This window comes from Babylonia areolata, chromosome 21, assembly GCF_041734735.1.
Source record: "Babylonia areolata isolate BAREFJ2019XMU chromosome 21, ASM4173473v1, whole genome shotgun sequence".
Taxonomy (NCBI): Eukaryota; Metazoa; Mollusca; class Gastropoda; order Neogastropoda; family Buccinidae; genus Babylonia; species Babylonia areolata.
The window spans coordinates 33,542,754-33,564,273 of record NC_134896.1 but is presented as its reverse complement, the minus strand read 5'-3'; the positions used below and the strand labels follow the sequence as shown (position 1 = coordinate 33,564,273).

General features: G+C 41.9%; 2 protein-coding genes across 2 annotated transcripts in view; one reads left to right on the top strand and one right to left on the bottom strand.

Moving 5' to 3' along the window:
- The window catches only part of LOC143296227 (tubulin-specific chaperone C-like), a 282,909-nt gene that overhangs the window by 225,561 nt on the left and 35,828 nt on the right, over positions 1 to 21,520 (bottom strand). The window lies entirely within an intron of this gene.
- LOC143296036 (uncharacterized) lies at positions 3,103 to 12,812 on the top strand. The gene is made up of 5 exons (XM_076607781.1): positions 3,103 to 3,266; positions 6,578 to 6,655; positions 6,964 to 7,180; positions 9,108 to 10,025; positions 11,402 to 12,812. Exons 1-5 carry the CDS (start codon positions 3,114 to 3,116, stop codon positions 11,824 to 11,826), a joined length of 1,791 nt encoding a protein of 596 aa, XP_076463896.1. The 5' UTR covers positions 3,103 to 3,113; the 3' UTR covers positions 11,827 to 12,812.

Here is a 21,520-nt window from a genome sequence, read left to right as displayed (position 1 = left end):
GTAGACTGAACAATATGCTTGACGATATGTCCGTTGGCTCGAAGATTTCCGGCCCCGTTTACTCAGTGGAAAACTGATCCAGTATATTTGTGCGTGCCCAGTACGTACACGTGTTTATATCACGCGGGGAGCTGGTGTGTGTGTGTGTGTGTGTGTGTGTGTGTGTGTGTGTGCATTGTGGGAGCTGGTGAATGTATGTGTGCGGCCGGGAGTCAGTGTAAGCGTTTAGGGTAGGGTGGGGGTGTCGGGGGACTTGTATAATTGTCTGAGTGTAGCTGCACTAATGTATACACTCTGTTTTCGCGCGCGCGCGTGTGTGTGTGTTTGTGTGCGTGCGAGTGTGTGTGTACGTGTGCCGGTGAATGTTGTCCAATCATTTGCCATCTATGTGTCTTTCACCGTTATTTTCATGTATTCACTTCTTGGTTTATTTTGCCTCATTATTTTTCTACATTCTATGTAATTTTTTACACAATGCTAGGGTCTGTAAGATACGGTACTGCAAAATTCTTTCGTTTGCTTTTCCCCATCAGAGCATTATCGATGAATTTCACATTTAAAGGGACAGAAATGTCCGAATGCGGAGGATTTGTTGTAAATTGAGTTATTTCCCTTGATCATAGATGCGCAACACTCTCTTCCTGTGTTCAAGACCTTAAATGTTATACTATTTCACTTTGAATTACAATATTGCATGCATCTTTTTACAGATTTTGTTGTTGTTGTTGTTTTTCATAATCACTATTCGAAACATAATACCACTCTGAGATGAAAGATGTTGAATTTGAACTCAGTGAAGAACGACTGAAGAAGTCAGTCGGCTAATGTAGGTGTTGCTCCCCTCAGGAAGAACGGACATTTGACATCCGTCCCAAAAGAACAGGCAGAAGTCCTCAACCAACAATTTCAGTCTGTATTTGGCAGCGGCGACCAGTACACTGCAGAAGAGTTCCAACAGAAAACAGGAACGTCCAGTCAGGATCTTCCAGTTATGCCGGACAACATAACGGTAACTGAAGTGGAGTGCTAGCCATGTTGAAGAACCTCAACCCTTACAAGGCCTGCGGTCCAGACGGAATACGCCCTAGGGTGCTGAAAGAACTCACTGCCAAACTGACACCTGGCTTGACTACACTGTTCCAGTCATCCCTTTCCACAGGCATTGTTCCAGAAGACCTGGTGAACAGCATATGTCACTCCAATCTTCAAAAAAGCCGGGGAACAGTACAACCCCTCTAACTACCGACCAGTCTCTCTTACCAGTGTGGTATGTAAGCTACTAGAGCACATCATCACCAGTGGCATGATGAAACACCTTGAGGCCCACAGCATCTTGAACGACTTCCAACATGGCTTCCGGAATGGAAGATCCTGCGAGACACAGCTCCTGGAATTCACAGATGAACTGCTAACCAACATGGAGGGAGACGAGCAGACCGATGTCCTCATAATGGACTTCTCAAAGGCGTTTGACCGAGTCAACCACTCCTTGCTACTCCACAAGCTTCAGCAGTGCAGCATCCAGAGTACCACCAAAGCACGGATCTCCAGCTTCCTCAGCAACCGGCGCCAAGCAGTGGCAGTGGATGGAGCCATGTCTTCTTACATCAGTGTGAGGTCTGGAGTCCCTCAGGGGTCTGTGCTAGGACCATGCTTATTCCTAGTATACATTAATGACCTTGGCAAGGCTCTTTGGGGAATGATACCACGTACAGTATACAGGAGGATCTCAGTCCAGCGGCAGTGATCAGGACCAGCTACAACATGACCTCCAGTGCCTAGCAGACTGGGAGAAGAGCTGGGACATGGAGTTTCATCCCGGCTGTGAAGTGCCAAACTCTCCGCGTCACAAGGAGCAGGAACCCCCTCCATCACTCATATGACCTGCATGGCCACACCCTGCCGGGACACCGTCTCATCAGTCACTGAATACCTGGGCATTACGATCCAAAGAGAACTGAATTGGAACGACCACATCAACAATACCTGCTGCAAAGCCAACCGAACCCTGGGCTTCCTCAGACGGAACCTGAAGATCAACTCCATCAACATCCGTCAAAGAACGAAAGAGCATAAAAAGCCTTTGTGCGCCCCTTGCTGGAGTATGGCTCATCTGTCTGGGACCCCTCCACCACTGAAGAAGAACACTGACACACTGGAAGCCGTACAGCGTCGAGCAGCTCACTTCATCCTGGGCAGGTACCGGAACACCTCGTGTCAATGATATGCTAGAGTCGTTGAGCATGTCTTCATCTGGAGTCTCTCTGGAGACTGTGGCGACGCAAGACCTCCAGGCTCTCGATGCTGTACAAAATTTACACCAATCAAGCCCACTGTCCAAACCTCAAAAGAAAACTTAGCCCACTGCCGTCTCGCCAACGCCGAGGACGTAACAAACAGTTTTCCATACTCACCACCAGAACACAGTACAGATCGAGGCTCTTCATTTTTACCTAGAACCATCATAGGCTGGAACTGACTGCCCTAAGTAGCTGTGGAGGCCAAAACGCTTGACACTTTTTTTTTGTCAAGGGTCTCCAAGCAGTAAACAATACTTCCAGTGCCCCCCACACCCCATGCCACCTCCCCCACCCCACCTCTCCCACCCCGATCCCCTATTCCGTTACCTCCTGTCCCTCCTCACCCCCCTGAACAGTAGAATGATGCCACCTTCACCTCTACCTCTTCTTCACATCATCAAGGAACACCAACTATAAAATAGTAATAGCGAACCACCCCAGTTTTAGGTGCCAGAATAATCAATTCAAATGATTGTGGGCCCTCAACAATGAAGAAGAAGAATTAACATGATTTTGAAGGAGTGAATGAAAAATAAACAAAAAACAAATTAATTCAACCAGTCAGGTTAACCGGTTGTATTAGAACAGTAAAAAATAATAAACAGTTGTTGTCAGAGCAATAACAAAGATAATGTTCTGAAACAATATATTATATGTAGGAGGAAAAATATCTTCCGGGACTTGAGCCATGAAACTGAAACCGAAACTAAAAATTTTCCAAACAATGTCGTCATTATTGTCCAGTCTGAACTGCGCTTCATGATCACGAGGGGTGATTTCCTCCAACCGCGTTCGCCCAGACACCATTAAAACATGGCGACAGGTGGGGCAGCAGACAGGACAGTGGAGGATCGTTTCACTTGCTGTGTGTGTTCAGAACCTTACAAAGGGCGGCAGCCGAAGTTCTTGCCATGTTATCATACCTTTTGTCTACCCTGCCTGAATCAGCTCACCCGTGTCGATCTGGTAGGTACACAGGTAAACACAGTTGTGTGGGCGTGTTTGGTCCCGTTTATTTTAAACAATATGGCACCCACATAAAGATTTGTCAGTGTGAGATAAGACATGAATAACTTTATTATCTCATACAGAGAAATTACATCAGGTGCGGCGAAACAAACGTTGACAATTACTCATTGCAAAAACATTAAACATGACTTAATGAAAAAGAACCAATATGTAAGAAATTCTTTTTTTTCTTAAATTGCATATATTCACTGAAAATGATGTAATTAATCATTATTATAAGCATGTTGAAAGACACCAAGGTAAACATTGCATATATAATATTGCACATTGATTAAGATAAGATGAGAATAATTTTATTGCCTCTTTAAGAGAAATTACATCAGGTGCGGTAGCACAAACAAACACATGAAAAACAAGAAGAAAAAAACACAACACAAAATAATTTTTAAGAATGACTTAATTAAGCAGGAAAAGCAAACGTACATGTGTGTGTGTGCGTGTGTGTGTTTGTGTGTATAACATAAGTTTTTCATATAAAAGCATTTCATATATTCAGTCAAAAAATGAAATTACTATAATGATTACATAGTAATTATCAGTATAAATATATTGAAAGATATGAACACTGACATTGCACAGTTTCTCTTGCATATCCATCCTGCACACTCTGTATCAGTTCCACTTCCTTTGTGTTAGCTGTGCTTGACTATGCATGTATACATATGTATGTGTACATAACTACATGCATGTATATGAATGTGTATTGTGTGTGCGTGCGTTTATGTAAGTTTGTGCCTGCCTATGTGTGCATATATGTTAGCTTAGCTGTTAGATACACATGTATTGTTAAAATGTATGTATGCAGTGTGTGTGTGTGTGTGTGTGTGTGTAGTCATATTTTGGTGTGTGTATGTAGTATAGATGTAATGTTTTATGTTAACAAAGCGTTTTTGTAAAGCACCTAGAGCAGATTTCTGGATAGTGTACTACATAAGTATCCATTATTATTATTATTATTATTATTATTATCTTTGTCTTTTGCCTGCAGTGCCCAGGAGATCATTAGTTCAATTGTTAATTGCAAGGGAGGGGCAGGAAAAAGGAGGGATGGAAAGAAAGGAAGAAAAACTGCCAGTTGTATTAGATTAGCACAACATTGCTAAGAATGGCACCAAGAGAAGGTTCATGAAGTCAAGTTTGATTGGTAGTTCACTAAGTTCAGCTAACAAGGCAGGAATGACATCAGAATACACATGACACCAGCAGCACTTTTTCTTTCAATCTGTGTGTGACTTTTTTTTTTCTCTCTCTTTCTTTTTTTTCCCTTTTTTATTTTCCAATAGCAGTTAGCAACAGAAGGGGAGGAAGTTCTCAAAGTGGGCCTCAGACCAGCAAGTCAGTCTGTCAAATGTCATAGATGAAGTTGGTTCTCCTTGTTGTAGGGGGATGAGGTGTGAAGGGTTGTTCTGTCATACACCCGTGTAGACTCGTACCACACTCACGTCCAATTCTCCATGCAATTTTATATGATTTAATTCCAAACCAAAACCAGAAACCTCAGGGCTAAGATGTTCCAACAGGCATCCTTGCCCTCTGCCTGTCAGCCTCACACACACATTCTGCCGGTGCACCTAAGTCACCCAAGTCTCTCCTCTTCCACAATTTACCTGCTTGTTCTGTGATGTTATCTCTCCAATTAGAGCTGAAATGACCCAGAGCTCTTAGAAAATGCCCAAGGTACTAATTTAATCCTTCCTTAAACACACTATAGTACCCTCAGATTCAGTCCCAAAAATACTATTGTTCACCAAATAATAAACATCTAATTTTCAGAAACTGACCTAAAGCAAAACAAAACAAAACAAACAAAAAAATTACCAACTAGGCTAAGTTAGGTTGGTATACAAGAATAAAGAAAGACATTCCAACACTTCTAATGGCAGGAAAATTAACAAAGAGCGTTTACAACCCTTCATTAATTAGTTCTAAGATTCCAAGATTATTCAGCTTGGGTCCCTGATAGCTCAGGTACAGGCCAAGTGGTAGAAGGGAGATAAACTAGCCCTTCCACTCAGTTAAGTAGTCGAAAACAGACATTCCTGCTGCATGTGAAAGGCCACTTTATTGTCCTCTCACATTATCCTGTCATATCAGTGGCATCTTGATCTAGAGTTAGGCACACCACACTTTGACAACTGTGTGAGTGTGTATGTGTGTGCTGAAATGAATGAATGTGTACCCGTCACTTTCACCTTTTAGTGAGCAGACATTTATCCAGTGAGAAGAACTAAGGAGGAGAATCTGGCAACACTGTAGTTCTTTAATTAATGTTACATGCAGTGGCTAATCAAGAGTCTGTCATTTTGAGTTTGCCACTGCCTCTTGATGTTTGAAGGTGGCAGCTGAGGACATACCTTGCTGCTCGTTGGCCCAGCCTTAGTCTTTTGGGAATTTCCCTCAGGGAGGAGAGATCCCAGATTGTGCTTGCATTACTCTGAAGTATAATCTTGGACAAACACAGGAGTTGTAGCCAGTTCCTTCACCTTAACTGATCACTCCAGTCATCAGGTTTCACTGCAGGAAACCATAAAAGGTCTTATAGAATTTAGAGGCGTTTGATTGGCTAAGAGCGGACCGGGCAAGACGGTCTTTTCACTGTTAGCCACGCGAAATTTGGCCAAGCAGAGCAAACCAATAGGCCTAGTTTGCATCAGTTTGACACGGTACAGTATACGACACCAAACATGAAGTATAATACAAACTCCTCCTTTTTGTGTTAGTTCCATCTGATTTGATGTCAGCTTGAACAGTCACTCCCATATATACTTGGCCAGTGTAACATCAGTGTCAATACTGAATTGCACTTCAGCTGGCTGTACGCCAGTTAAAGCTTGCATTCAGATGATTGCGAGTTTGAATCCTGGCCCCTATAATTGAAATAGGCTTTTATGCACTTTAATGTCTTGTCATTCTGATGGTTTCTGTGTACTGATAGACAGGTCCCTACCCTCACTCCCAGTCTCCTCCACTCCATTTTCTTTTGTTTGTTTTGTGATGGGGGTGGGTGGAATGTTTTTGAAATTATATATATATATATATATCATAACAGGCCCTCGTTTTAGTGTATGTCAGCATGTGAGAATGTGTGGATATATATGCACATTCATATACTTATAAGTATGTCTTTATTTATGAAGTGTACACACATGTGTACATCAGTGCTTGTGATACAATTCATAATGTGTATTATGAATGTTGAATATCATTGCCTGTGCAATATAAGTGTGAATTTGTTATGTCATTGTTAGGTACATGGGGACTCAATTACCTGTCCTATCTGTAGAGGCATCCACACCCTTCCACCTGGTGGAGCAAGCTCATTGCCGGTATGTATCTGTAGATCTGTCTGTTGCTTTTGGTTCAGCTTTCTTTGCTTCTTACACCTGAGGTATAAAATGATCCTTTGAGATAGATATCACTGTGATGAAATGGAAAAATAATTATGAAATAATGTCAGAATCAATGTCAGAATCCATCAGTTCAACTGTGGCATATACACCTGTGTTTATCTGGTGAACTGCCACTGCTGTTTCACTGAGATTTGTGCAGTTATTCATCCTGTGGTATTTCATGTTGTGAAGGATTGGGTCAATGATGGTGGAGAAATAAAGATGACATGTCTCACACATTTCAGACAAACTTCTATGTAGACCACAGTGATCCTGTTAGCCCTGTGAGTCAGCCTGCTCCTGCCATGTCAATGACTCAACCTTCTGATGACCTTCAAACAAAGGTCAAGGAGCAGGTGAATGTCATGGAGGCTGTCGTGTCACGACTTTCTGAAGAGGAAAAGGAAATAGAGCGTCAGAGGAGAGTTGTGGAACTTGACGTCCGTCAACGTTATGAAATAGGTTTGTAACAATGATGATGATAATTATAAAATAATTTCTATAGCACAGTCCTCCAGTTTGGTTCAGACCTCTTTGTACTGCTTGCCAACATTTTGAAACACTTTTGCAGTATTTTTAATGTTTGGTCTGTTATTAGTAGCCGATTTCAACGTTACAATATATATTATATATGTATGTATGTATGTATGTGTATATATATATATATATATATATATATATATATATATATATCATATCTCTCTATATATATATATTGAGAGAGAGAGAGAGCTATGTTTTGAAGTAGGTGTAAACCATTTGTCAACTTTATGAAAATAGATGCATATGTAGAATTTACAGTGTTATGAGGCAGTTTAAGCCAGATGCATTTATCAGTGCAATGAAACAGATTAACATTAATTTACCATCAAAATCATAGTGCAGACATGTCGCCATTGGTCGTTATGGAATAAACTGCATTTAGATATTTCAAGGCAGAAAGAATTAGGTGAAAGTCAGACACTGTTCTTACTCAAGATCAGGAATATGAGATAGCTTGTGATTAAGCTGATGGACTTGACCACACTTCATAACCAGGCACGGATGTTCTGGATCAGAGATAGGTTGCTATGTGGCTGACAACAATATGAAATCAGAAGAGCTGGTTTAGAACAGGTGTGCTGTGATTGGAAGGTAGGCGAGCAGCAATCTGATCTGTGTCTGTAGCTATTTTATGGTTTGGTACATTGTCACTGATTGGTAAGAAAAAAGTGGTACACATCCACCCATAGGAAACAAGACAATCTGAGCGCACAGAATTTAATCCCACACTCGGCAGTATTTTCTCCCTCTCCACTAGATTGTGGGTGGTAATCTGGACAGTAGTTATTCAGATAAGGCAGTAAGCCGAGGTCCTGTGTGTAGCATGCACTTTGTGCTCGTAAAAGAACCCATGGCAACAGAAGGGTTGTCCTGACAAAATTCTGTAGGAAGTTACACTTTGACAGCATAACAGAGATGCACTTGCAGGCAGAAAAAAGATTTGGAAAAATATCGGTGGCGCTGTTCTTTAGCGATGCACTAGGGAGAGCAGCCCAAATTTCACACACATAAATCTGTTGTGACTAAAGAGTAATATAATGCAATGCATTACAGTGCAATGCAATACAATACGATACAAATATAAATCCAGTACCATCTTTTGGGCAAGCATACACTGAGATGATAAATATGCCTCCTGGCATGTACTAATAGGCCACAAGAGTTGAAAAAATATAAAATGGGTGGTCAGAGTCGCTGAATATTGAGGAAAAAATTTTTTCTCCTTCTCTTTCGCTGCCATAGGTGACTTAAGTTGACCAGACAGTTCACCGCCATAGGCAACTTTAAGTCAACATTAAAGGGTCATGTTGGACAGACCATTTTTTACATCATAACAAAGCTTTACAGCTGCAGCAAACTTTCCTGTGCAATAAGAAACTGACTGGCCTTCCACTGTGTTGTTTTGATATGAACTGAATTGTGTGACTGAGACCATCACGCCTACCTCTTCATAATGGTGTCTTCACAACTGGTCAGAGTTCGGGCTGGCAGTGTTCAGGCGTTGCTGCAGATGTTGTTTCAAACTTTTGACAGTGAAGGGCTGGAAGAAAGTATTTTAGAGGATTCTTCTGATACAGCATGAAAATTCAAGTAACTGATTCTGTATGGGTGACTAGGCTTGTAAGTAATTGACACTTATTCATCATTCTTTCATGCTTTCTTTCCTGTAATATGTGTGTGTGTGTGTGTGTGTGTGTGTGCGTACATAAAAGAGAGAGAAAGAGAGATCTATATGGTGCGTTGTTTATGTAAGAATAGCTTAAAAAAAAAGATAAAAAAAAAGATGAAACAAATTGGATTTTTAGTGCCAGAGGAATATCAATGTCTCTTTGGCTTTTTTGCTCAGGATTACGAATGCTGGGCGAGTGCCGTGACCAGTGTCTGACCACTGTGGAAGAGGCTGCAGGGCAACTGACGGACAAACTCCAGGCAGATCACATTTCTGCTCACAGTCTCCTCAAGCCGCTTCAAGAACTGGCCAGGGAGGGAGTCAGTGGACCAGACACCAGCCACGCCGTCTCTGGTGCTCCCTCTGCCCTGCTCAGCAACCCTGTCCTTCGCCATTTCCGTCAGCTGTCAGCTGCCAGCCAGCAACCGCCACCCCCTCTCTTTCTCCACAGCTACTCTGACAACATGGCTGACCTGACTGACAGCTTCCGTCAATTTATGGGCACAGTGGTTCCCTCTGGTGGCGCCGCCAACCCACAGTTACCCTGCAGCGCTGGAGGGAAGAAGAGGTCTGGTGTTCAGGGGGCGGGGTGCACGGCTGGAGACAGTGATTCCCAGCTGAGCCAGCAGCAGGAGCTGAGACCACTGCAGGCACTGGTGCATCGACTGCAGACAGACCTGGACCAGCTGAGGGAAGAGATGACAGCGATGAAGCAAAGCGTTCATAATGTGGCAAGCACTGCTGCAGATGTTGTCCAGAAAGATGCCAGCAATCATCAGCAGTCTTTGGACCAGATTGACCAGCTGAGGGAAGAGTTGACAGCGATGAAGCAAAGCGTTCATGATGTGGCAAGCACTGCTGCAGATGTTGTCCAGAAAGATGCCAGCAATCATCAGCAGTCTTTGGACCAGATTGACCAGCTGAGGGAAGAGTTGACAGCGATGAAGCAACAAAGCGTTAGTCATGTGGCAAGCACTGCTGCAGAAGTTGAAAGTATTCAGAAAAGCATGGCAGATGTCCAGAAAGATGCCAGCAAGCACCAGCAGTCCCTGAAACAGACTGACACAGTGATCAAACAGCTGCAGTCTCAGATGAGTAAGAAATCTGTTTATCTTAAAATTTCATTTTATTATTCAACTGATTTTCATTTTTTCCAGTACATCACAACTGGAAAAATATTGCATCAGTTGAACATGACATGCATATATGTGTGCTATCTGCCCATCTTCATGTGAACAGCAATTTCTCATGAATCACTGGACTGAATCTAATATATTTTTTATCAGAGGATCTTCTTTTTAAGTCTGTTCAAAATTTTTTATTGCTTTGATCAAGATTTGTGAATATTATGAAGAACCATTCATCTGATTTCAGTGAAATGTCACTAGAAAATTGCATCACAATTTTCTAAGAACTCATACCTTTTATTGACTGCTTCAAGATGGACATGACAGCAGGTATATATTGGTCTCCCTATGTGGACAGTGAATGTTTCCCCTTTTTAACCAGTTTCAGTGCTGTTTAGGCTGATGGCCAGGGAGTGCTCATTATCTGTCAGAACTGTATTGATTTCATCTTGGATTGAGGTCACACAAACATCACAGATTTCAAACTTGAAAGAGAATGCTTAGCTGAACATGCACACATGCATGCATGTGCACTTGCACTTGCGTGTGCGCACACACACACACCACACACACACACACACACACACACACATACACGCACACAATTTTATGTATGCATGTGTACTTGTGTTTGGAAATGCACACACAATTTTATGTATGCATGTGTACTTGTGTTTGGAAATACACTTGAAGGTATGTACAGATGTAGATACCACCACCACCACCACCACCATTACCACTACCATCATCTGTTGTTGTCAGCTTAAAGTTATATTCTTGTGTGTGTGTGTGTGTGTGTGTGTGTGTACTTGTATGTGAATAACACACAATCATTGATATGATCACATATCTGTTCACAGGAAAAGCTGGAAGAGTGAACATAACAGAAGATAACTAACTGTATGTGTACATGTGTTTTTCAAGATGAGTAGGTTGTAAACAAATGTGCAATATGATAATCTGGTATGTATTTATTCATACTGTTTGTGCATTCATCACTTTTTGTGTGGAGAAAGGAGGTGGAAGGTAGGGTGAGTGAGACTCATAGTGGAGTTGAATATAAAGAGTGACTTGAAACTTTTAGCCTTTACAGCTTTTAGTTTAGTACTACTTAGCATTTAAATACAGTGTTTGAATACAGTTATTTTCTTTCAATAATTTCTTTCTTTCTTATAAAAAATATGAGAACATGAGTCAATTTTAAACACACACACACACACACACACACACACACACACACACACATGCACACAGATGGAAAAAAAACAAGTTAAATGTATATTTTAAAAAAGAAAAGGGACAGGAGAATATCAACAGTTTACACAGGTGAAACGTTTGTTCCAGACACAATAAAGACACCAGTCTTCTTCAACGCCCGGTTAACTGATGACAAAGACGTCTCAAAATCTACAATCGTGAAGTTGGAAAAGGTGGTAAGCAACACAGGGAGAGGGTACAACGCCACCACTGGCATCTTCACCGCTCCGCTGTCCGCCACTTACCTCTTCCTCGCCACAGCCAGGGCTGACAGCGACAGTCTTAATTTGTCACGGAAATATGCAGTGTTTGACATCGTTGCAGGTGGCGAAAAGGTGGCATGCTCATGGAGCAGAGGACCAACATCCTGTACTGCCCACGCTGTGGTCAGACTACAGGCTGGTGACCAGGTGTACATGAAAACTGTTGAAATCATAGGCGATTCTACTTTTCGTGGAAATGGTCACACCTCATTTTGTGGTGTGCTGCTGCACGCACAAGTCACAGTGTAACGTGGCGCTCATCTCCGTGATGGCTTCTGTTTCAGTCACCTTGCAAGGCAGTGAGTTTAGCAGGTTACACATCAGTTAGGGTGTTTTGATTTTAGTGTTTTGAGTTGTGCAGTGAGGCAAGCAGGCATAGTACTCAATGCCATAGTAATGTTTTTGTTTTGGAAATCCAGTGAGACTTGTATGTTACACATTACCATGGTAACATTTGTGTTCTTAAAACAATGGGATTCACATGTTACACATAATCATTGTTTCACAAGCTTGAATACTTTATCATTGTAGTGTTTGTCTTTTCAAAAGAATGGCACGAACAGAATTTTCACTGGCATTGTATTTGTAATGCTTTTTTGTGCATCTGTAGAAAAAGATGTGCAGATAGTTTCATCAGACAGATGTCCAAATAAGGACCATGGGTTTTGGCCACCTTGTCACTGGCGTCCATGTGCATACCAGACATATTGTGGATGTTTTCTTCTTTTTTCTTTTTTTATACTTTAATTCATTTGAAATAGAAGTAAACATTATACATCAAGCAAGTTTGATAACGATACAACACAATCACATTTACATGGTGTATATATCATTATATCACTCAATACCACATAAGAAACCAGTTGTGTATCTATTCTGTGTCAGCTTGTGAAGAGGATAAAATGAATAGGCAAGTGGGGTTTCTTCTTTTTTCCTTACTTGGAGCAGGCCAGGAGAGCCAGACGGACAAGACAGTACCATGGGGGCTGTGAGTGTCAAACTAGCATCTATTTTTCGGACATGGTTGAATGCTTGATTTATGGTACATTTGGATTCTGTGACTAACACACTGGCTCAGTGGGATTGTGTTCTGCTACATGAATATAAAGTGAAGCCTGAAACGTTTGGGGTTGTGAGTAATGCCTGTACTGGTAATTTGGTTTGTTGGCAATTTACTGTATGGTTTTTGGAAACAGTTTGGAGTTTGTAGAATTTTGATGTGTCACAAGAGCGTTGAGAGATCCTTTTTACCTGTTGTGATATTTCACAGTTAATGTAACTGGAATGTGTTGATGCAGATACCATGACTTGTGAGAGAGCATAGCCAGCATGAGCATGGCTTAATTGTATTTGAGGCTAGTGACAGAGGGAAAAGTGGTTAAAATACACAATGTAGCCAATACATGACTAAATGGAGTACTGGTTTAGGGTATTTGGGTATCCCCCCCCCCTCCACCCCCCTCTTTCCTGTTTCCTACAGGTTGATATTATGGTATGATGCTTGGACATCATGTTTGGGTTTACATGTTGTGTATCTTGGCTTACATAAATGACAATGTTCAGTAACATGTCAGTGGTGTGTCAATTGTTGACATACTGTGGGAACAATGTAAGCATTCAGTCACAAAGAAACACAGAGATTATGTGTGTGTTGCATCTATGTAGAATGTTTTGGATGCAACAGTTGGAGTTATTTTGAGGTATGACATACCTATTTTGTATGTTTGGTGGTGATGGTTATATTCAAGGTGAACAAATCTACAGGCTAACTGTATGTTCATGTCTTTCCATGTGTGTGCACATGGGTGATAATGCAACATGGGGAACATGTGTGACTTGTTTGTAGTTGTGATTATCATGTGCTGTAGTCATATGTTATATGTCAGTGGGGTAACACATAGATGTATGTGTTCAGTTAGATTTGAGACCACTGAGAGGCAGTCCTATGTTGGTGCACACAGGTTGCTATACATTTGCCAAATTATTTGGTAACTATATGATTCCCATGTAATAATTGTACCAGTGAGATATTTTGCAGAGACGAAGTACAGATTTGTTCAGTCTTAATGGAAACAGCTATTACTGTATGGTGATTTAACTGAGTTAAACATTGGGAGTTTGTAATTGTGTACCATATATTTGGTGCAAATTAACTTATGTGCCACTGATTGTTGATGGTAAGCTATATGAAGCTTGTTTTACATCTATACATAGATCTCTTTGAGAAGAGAGTGTACGGCTAGACATTGAGTGTCAGAATGGAGAAAGGTTACCAGTGGAATTGTTTACTTGTCCAGACAACATAATGATCTTTCTGTTACATCAGTGCAGTTATGTCTAGCATATGTTTTGGTATTGATTAAACCTGGGTTTTAATATTGTGTGTGTTCCAGGTGTGCTGTTTAAAGTTAGAGAAATAAACACCTCAATTCATCTTTCTAAAAGACCCTGCTGTGGTACGAGGAGAGAGTGGATTGTGCACCTATCCTCTGCCTGTTATCCTACTCTACCCCTTCTTCCTTCTTCTCCTTCCCCCTACACCCCTACCACCACCCCTTTAACAGTTGATTCCTATATATCGCCTATCTTCAGTCGCAGACCAAACTCTAAGCACTTACAAAAAGCAGTCATTTGCACAAGAGACTACCAACCTGGGTAGAGCTGATTGACAGCTGCCTTTAGGGGCTCACCATTCGTCTCCTGTTTCATTCAGTCAGGCTTCAATCCTGCACACACATACACAAATATATTAGAGTGGATTTTTCTGCAGTCATTTGTTGCCATGGGCTCTGAGTGCATGCTGCACACGGGATATGGTTTATTGTCTCATTCAAATGATTGTTCTTGCTTTTAGTTTTCATTTCTTCTTCCTTTCTTTTGTTTTTTCATATTCAAAGTGTCGTTTTGTTCGATATGTGTATGTGTCAGAGTGTGTATCTAGGTGGAGGGGTAGTGACAAAGGAGAGAAGTATGGAAATGATTGGTGGAGGGATTGGGTGAGGAAGGGGCCAAAAGGAAAACATGTCCGAGGTCTGATGGGAGAAGAGGGAAAGCTCTGTAAAGTGAGAAGACGAAGTGTGAAACAGATAAACTGCATTAAATGTATTTTAAAAAAAAAGAAAAACAAGAAAATATAAGAACAGCAAAAACAAAAACTAAACAAGCAAAAAATAACATTTGTTTAAAGGCATGTGCTGAATCATCTTCTTCAACTCTGTGAAGAGTCATTGGGTGCTGCACAGAGGAACTGTGCACCAGATTCCTCCAAGTCTGTCGGTTGAGTGTCAAAGCCTGGTTCTCTGCAAATGGTTTTCCTGTCCATTCACCAAGGATGTCAGTCCATCATGGGTTTTTTTTTCTGTCTTCCCCTCTGGCTCCCTCCCTCAACAGTTCCTTGTTGTAGCAGGGGGATTGGATCTTGTTACGAGGCCAAATCAAATCAGCCGCTGTCTTTTCTTAATCACTGATGTCAGTAAATCTTTATATGGTCCAGTGTGCTGCTTGCTGATTTGGCGCACCTGTTCATTGGTGATGTGATCAGTGTGTTTAGCTTCTTGCAAGAACAACTCATTTCCATTCCTGGTCATTCCGGCCCATCCAGTTCTACGTGGTCATTGCATTCCTACCAATCCAAGACTTGACGTGCAGCAAGCAGACAGTGTGCAAGGTGACCTGCTCTGGGCTGTATATAAGCTATATAGTATAGGCATGTCGGCTTTAATAATTAGGGTAGGTATGCCTAACTGCGAACTTACGAACGGTTCGTGTACTCAGTGCCCCGGCGGCCACTTCGAATCGTTCTCACCACACACATTTCACAAGTTAATTTTACTTCCACCTCGTTCATACGTTAATGAATATCCATTCCAAAGAACCAGTCAAATATATGCTATTTTCGGCGATTATTTCCGGCGGCGCTCTTTTCTTCTCTTCGCGCACTACTGCCGACCAAGTTCACAAACGTGCTGTCAAAATCCTAAAATTAAGGGAAACAAGTGGTAGGACTTGAACTTTGACACAGTTTAAAATAGCTGATTTCGTTGGATATGTTGAATAAATTGTGCACTACCAGTGCTGGGAGAATTACGAAAGCATGATGGTGACTGACATTTCAGAAATTCAGTTTTGACAGGAATCTCCAACATAATGTCGTTTGCAAATAGACCATAATATTATTTTCACATGAGTCTCAGTATCTCGCTAGACGTCACGTTCCTGACATCAGAGATCTTTTCCCACCCTTCTTGCAGCCAATCAGTGGCAGCCTGTGTGTGTGTGTGTGTGCGCGCGCGCGTGCGCACTCGAGTGTACGAGGGTCATTCAATAAATAAGGTGAATTTTTCGGTATAAGGACTTCTAATACAGATGGAAGCTTTTTCTTTTTTTCTTTTTTTTTTTTTTCTTTTTTTTTTTTTTTTTTTTTTTACTTCTTTTTCACATGGATTTAATTTGTTCTGCAGATTAAAAAAAACTTTGAGAGTTTTGGCGATTAACAAAGATGGCCGACCAAGAAGCATGCTCCAGGATTGAACAGCGGTCAGTTATCAAGTTTTTGGTTGCTGAAGGGTGCAAACCAGTTGAAATTCATAGGAGAATGTCAACTGTGTATGGTGCCACATGTTTCAGCCGAAAAAATGTCTACAAGTGGGCTAAATTGTTTAAAGGACGGAGCAGTGTTGAGGATGAAGACAGGCCTGGAAGGCCTACAGAAGTGAGGTCTCCTGAGGTGATCGAATCAGTCAATGACCTCATTCAGTCTGACAGAAGGGTGACAGTGGATGACATTGCAAGGACTTTGAGCTTATCTGTTGGGACAGCACACAAAATTGCCCATGATGACCTTGGCTACTCGAAGGTCAGCTGCCGGTGGGTGCCAAAGATGCTTACTCCAGAGCACAAACGGTGCAGACCATCAACGAGCTGGGCTGGGAACTGCTCCCTCATCCCCCTTACAGCCCAGACCTTGCCCCTTCAGACTTTCACCTGTTTGGTCCCTTGAAAGCGTTCACGAGAGGCACGAAGTTTGAAAGTGACGATGAAGTCAAAAGTGTTGTGAGCGACTGGCTGAGACATCAGTCCAAAGATTTTTACGCTGAGGGAATACGGAAGCTTGTGCACAGATGGGAAAAGTGTGTGACAGTGCTGGGAGACTACGTTGAAAAAAAAAAAAAAAGAAAGAAAAAAAGTAAGCTTCTATCTGTATTAGAAGTCCTTATGCCGAAAAATTCACCTTATTTATTGAATGACCCTCGTATAAGTGTACACATGTGTCAGGAGAGCTCTGTGCACGTGTGTGTGTGTGTGTGTGTGCGTGTGTGTGGGTGTGTGTGTGTGTGTGTGTGGGCTGTATGTTTTACATTTATTGGCTTATTTGTTTATTCATTATCATTATTATCTTTTCATCTTATTCTAATTCATTATTATTATTACTGATATTATCATTATCATTTATTATCTTTTCTTTTTGTTGATGATTGAGTCTCCTGTCGGACCGACGGATGAGTAGGCAGGCACGCTATTTGTGTTTTATATATATATATATATATATATATATAGAGAGAGAGAGAGAGAGAGAGATATATATATATAGTTTAAATATTCATTTGCCTCTTCTTTTTCTTTTTTTCTCAAGGCCTGACTAAGCGCGTTGGGTTACGCAGCTGGTCAAGCATCTGCTTGCTTGTGTTGTACTTGATGGTGTAGCTTATAACGGGATTTGTCCGAACGCAGTGACGCCTCCTTGAGATACTGATACTGAGTCTCAGTATTTGCGAACGATGTTGCACAGTTACTCAGCGCTTCCAAAAGGGTGCGTTTGTCAGTGTATGGCAGTGTGGGATGGGTGCGTTTATGACATGTGTTTGTGTGTCGTGTGCCGTTTGAAAACCAACAATACAACAGTTGGTGCGACTAATGTTCTAATTATGATTATGTCAAGTTATGTCTAATGAGTTCAACTAGACTGACCTGCTTCTGTTTTGATTGTCCACATGTTCCCAAACCCATCGTTCGCATTTAGACTTAATTGCCCGTTCGCATTTTACCCCCGGGCACCCCTGCTGCTATTTCAACCGTTGAAAAAAACTGACGTTGAAAAGGAGGAGTAGACGAAATTTTCCTGGTGCAACCAGCTGGAGAAAGCATTCGAAAACAGGATAGCTACATTTCAGTATCGTACAACCTGTTACCTCTGCAACTGATACATCGGCACGTCACAAACTGAGCTGGTCGCTTCGACTGGATCGTTCGCCTACCCTATACATCGCTATCTGTGCTGTCTATGTAGAGTGATGGCCTAGAGGTAACGCGTCCGCCTAGGAAGCGAGAGAATCTGAGCGCGCTGGTTCGAAACACGTCTCAGCTGCCGATATTTTCTCCCCTTCCACCAGACTTTGAGTGGTGGTCTGGACGCTAGTCATTCAGATGAGATGATAAACCGAAGACCCGTGTGCAGCATGCACTTAACGCACGTAAAAGAACCTACGACAACAAAAGGGCTGTTCCTGGCAACATTCTGTAGAAAAATCCACTTCGATAGAAAAAACAAATAAAACTTCACTTAGGGGGAAAAACAAAAGAAAAAAAAGGTGGCGCTGTAGTGTAGCGACGTGCTCTCCATGGGGAGAGCAGCCCGAATTTCACACAGAGGAATCTGTTGTGAAAAAAAGAAATACAAATACAAATACTGTCTTCTCTTGCTGACCCCTGTGGAGACAAGCTCTGGACCAATACGCCCAAATATACAATCAACACAACGCAAATGGTCGCAAAACACTTCATCGAACAGACATTCGCCTGTCTCTTCCATTTTCTGCAGTAACCTGTCTCTCAGGCGTATTGAAGATCTTGGCACAAAACTGGAGCTGAGCAGGGCATTCACGTCGCGCAGATTAAAAAAGTTTTTTTTAAAATCCGCTGACAGAAAAACAACCATTATTTTGCTGGGACTGACTCAAAGGCATGGAAACATGAAATTAAAGACATGGATGTCTTCGCCCCATCGGAATCAACGCTCCGACAACTGATCCAATTTTTTAGGACTATACGATCGACTCGAGTTGGGTTATCTTTAAGTTAGTTTTGAAAAAAAAAAAATCCTTTTGCGAAATAAATCAGTAGACGGAATAGTCATCGTCAATGGCATGTCCTTCAGATAAAAAGATAAATACTGCAGACTGAAAACCACTTGTCACAGTGTCACCTTCTTCAGTACTGCCAGTAAAAGGAGTCTTGACTCCAACTTACTGCATTTCAGACTAATATCATCTTAGATTACTAGACTACACACAAATGGCCGGATCCTTCTTACTACACAGGCTCGATCGCAACGGCATCAAAAATGCCACCAACTCATGGATTGGGAGTTTCCTCAGTCAACGCGGACAGACGGCAGTCCGTTAATGTCAGTGGTCGTCATGCAGTTGACGGAGACAGAGATATCAGTGAAGCGTACTGTACACACCGGTCAGATCAGGGGTACCACAGTCGAGGCTATAGGTCTGTGGTCGTTCTTTGTCACGTCTACATTCTCGAGTGACAACTCATGCCCGCCTCTAGTTGCAGATGACACGGTCCTTTACAGACCCACCAATGCTGTCGGCGACTCAGTACCACTGAACACGGCTGGCGTTTGCAAACTGGCCTCAAGAGACTCGAGAACTGGCCGGGAGTGAAGAATGGGAGATGCAGTTTCACTGATCCCGGCCGACGGCGGAGTGAAGTGCAGTGGCCTGACATGCACCACGAAGAAAACGGCATGCAGCACTCACCAGTATCACCCCGGACCTGCACGCGGTCACCTCAGTACTGCAACTCGTGACGTCAACCAAAAAACATGTGGGCCGGCGTCACGCTTCTGTCAAATCTCCGTTTCACCACTGAAACATACTGACAAGAGTACGGCAAACAGGACACTCGGCTTCCTGCGGAGAAATCTGAAGAAGGCGACAACTAAAATCAAGACAGTCGCGCCTGCAAGTCCCAACTTGAATACTGACGCCCGCCAAGAAAGGACCCCACTGCAAAGAACAGTGAAAAAGATAGAAGCAGTCCCGCCAACGGAGAGGACAACACGGTTTGTACTCAACAAATACCACTGATAGGACAACCGCCACCGACCTAAGTGCAAGCACCGTGACTGCAGTAGGAAACCCAGGAACGCTGTAGGAGGAGGGCCAGATTGTCCATGCTATTCAAGATCAGCACTGGACTTGCAAAAGTAAGGTACCCACACCTCCACCAACAGCATCAACTCGGAGTTACATAAGAACATAAAGAAAATGTATGGTTTCATGGGAAAACATTACCATAATGATTTTCATAAGAGGCAAATCATTTCTCTAATCTGCAGATGGAAAATGAATTGTTTTAGGACAAAATATGTCAGTAATGTTTCTTGCATCTGTGGTGCTCACATAACAGCCGATCATATACCAACTTGCGATATGTTAGTCTCACATCCCTGAATTGAAATCATCTTCAGTGTTGACGATCTTCAGCAGTCCATTGCTAATGTATGACTTTTTCAACTCCTTGTTAAATAGTCCAGTTGGTTCACTGTTATAGTTGTTAGTTTTTCATTTGAAATATGTTATATTGTTATGGGGTGGGTTTTTTGTGTGTTTTTTTTTAAACAAAACATAAATCAATAATTTTCACACACACACACACACACACACACACACTTTCACTTACCGTCTCGTATGCGTACACCGTAATTCCCCCCCCCCCCCCCCACTCCCCCTCCTCCCACCTGATTTTTTTCCTTCCCTCGTCTAATATCACTTACAGTGAAAAGACGCTAAACTAAAGAACGAACAACAGCATCAACGAGCTAGAAGACAGCCCACACACAAACCCTTGACAGGATCTAAAGAGCGGACATAAATGTCATGCAAAACACCGTCTTCCCACGGACAGTTTATGACTGTATCGTCCTGCCCCAGGAGACTCGATGCCACGGCCCTTGACACAATCGTTCAGAAATATGTTTTGTGTCAGTCTGCTGACCAACTGCCACCGCTTGACAAACCCACCTGCACCACCACCACCCTTTTTTCTCTCTCCTGGCTATCTCTTAAATCAAGATTTTTTTTTTTTACCACCCAAATGCCGATAATACTCAACGTTTTGACCATGAGCATCAAATGGAAGAAGACTGGAAAAAGTGACAGAATAGTCAACAGGATGACTGCGGTCACTGCGATGGAAGACTAGAAGAACTTGAAAGATAATAAAGATAAAAAATGTGGGCGGGCGGATTGTGGTGTCCGTGGGGCATACCACCACTCAAAGGTACATGTATGGTTTCTCTTTTAAAAAAAAAGAAAAAAAAAAAAAAGGGCAAATATTAAAATGTGGAGTGAGCCATGACTCGTAATTTTCGGATTCTTCTGAAACTCGCGACAAAGTTTCATGAAAACTTGTTGTCTACGTCAGCGTCAGGAAACAATGACGTCATTCTTCTTTGCCTTCCCAGCGGTTCCAAAAAGCTCAGGCACAGTAGAAAGATTGAAATAACTGAGATCTATTTTGAAGTGCGACTTCATTTCGTGTCAGGTTGTCAACTCAGTACCTTTCAGTCCTCACAGGTAACGTGAGACCCAAGGTAGCCAATTTTTATGTGATAATCATATCATTGTCTGCTTATAGGCTTTTTCAGCATTTTGTCTGGATATGTAGAAATAGAATGCTTGTGTTCATTCCATTTTATGAAAATAGTAGTACCATAAATTCGGAATATGTTATAACGGCTAGTCTCGTGCATAGTTTTACCATTGGTAGATGTTGTGACTATTGTGTATTCTCTGTTTTGTGGATTATTGTACCTAGCTAGTTTTTTATAACAGTTACTGAATTAGTCACCAACAAATATCCAGCAATCTTGCTTAGATCCTCGAAATCATCAGCAAATTACATCACTTATATTTATAATTATTGGGTT

Coding starts and splice junctions, on each gene's coding strand:
- LOC143296036 (XM_076607781.1), top strand. CDS start 3,114: ATGGCGACAGGTGGGGCAGCAGACAGGACAGTGGAGGATCGTTTCACT. Junction 6,656..6,963: donor GTGGAGCAAGCTCATTGCCG/GTATGTATCTGT, acceptor CACACATTTCAG/ACAAACTTCTATGTAGACCA. Junction 7,181..9,107: donor CCGTCAACGTTATGAAATAG/GTTTGTAACAAT, acceptor TTTTTTGCTCAG/GATTACGAATGCTGGGCGAG.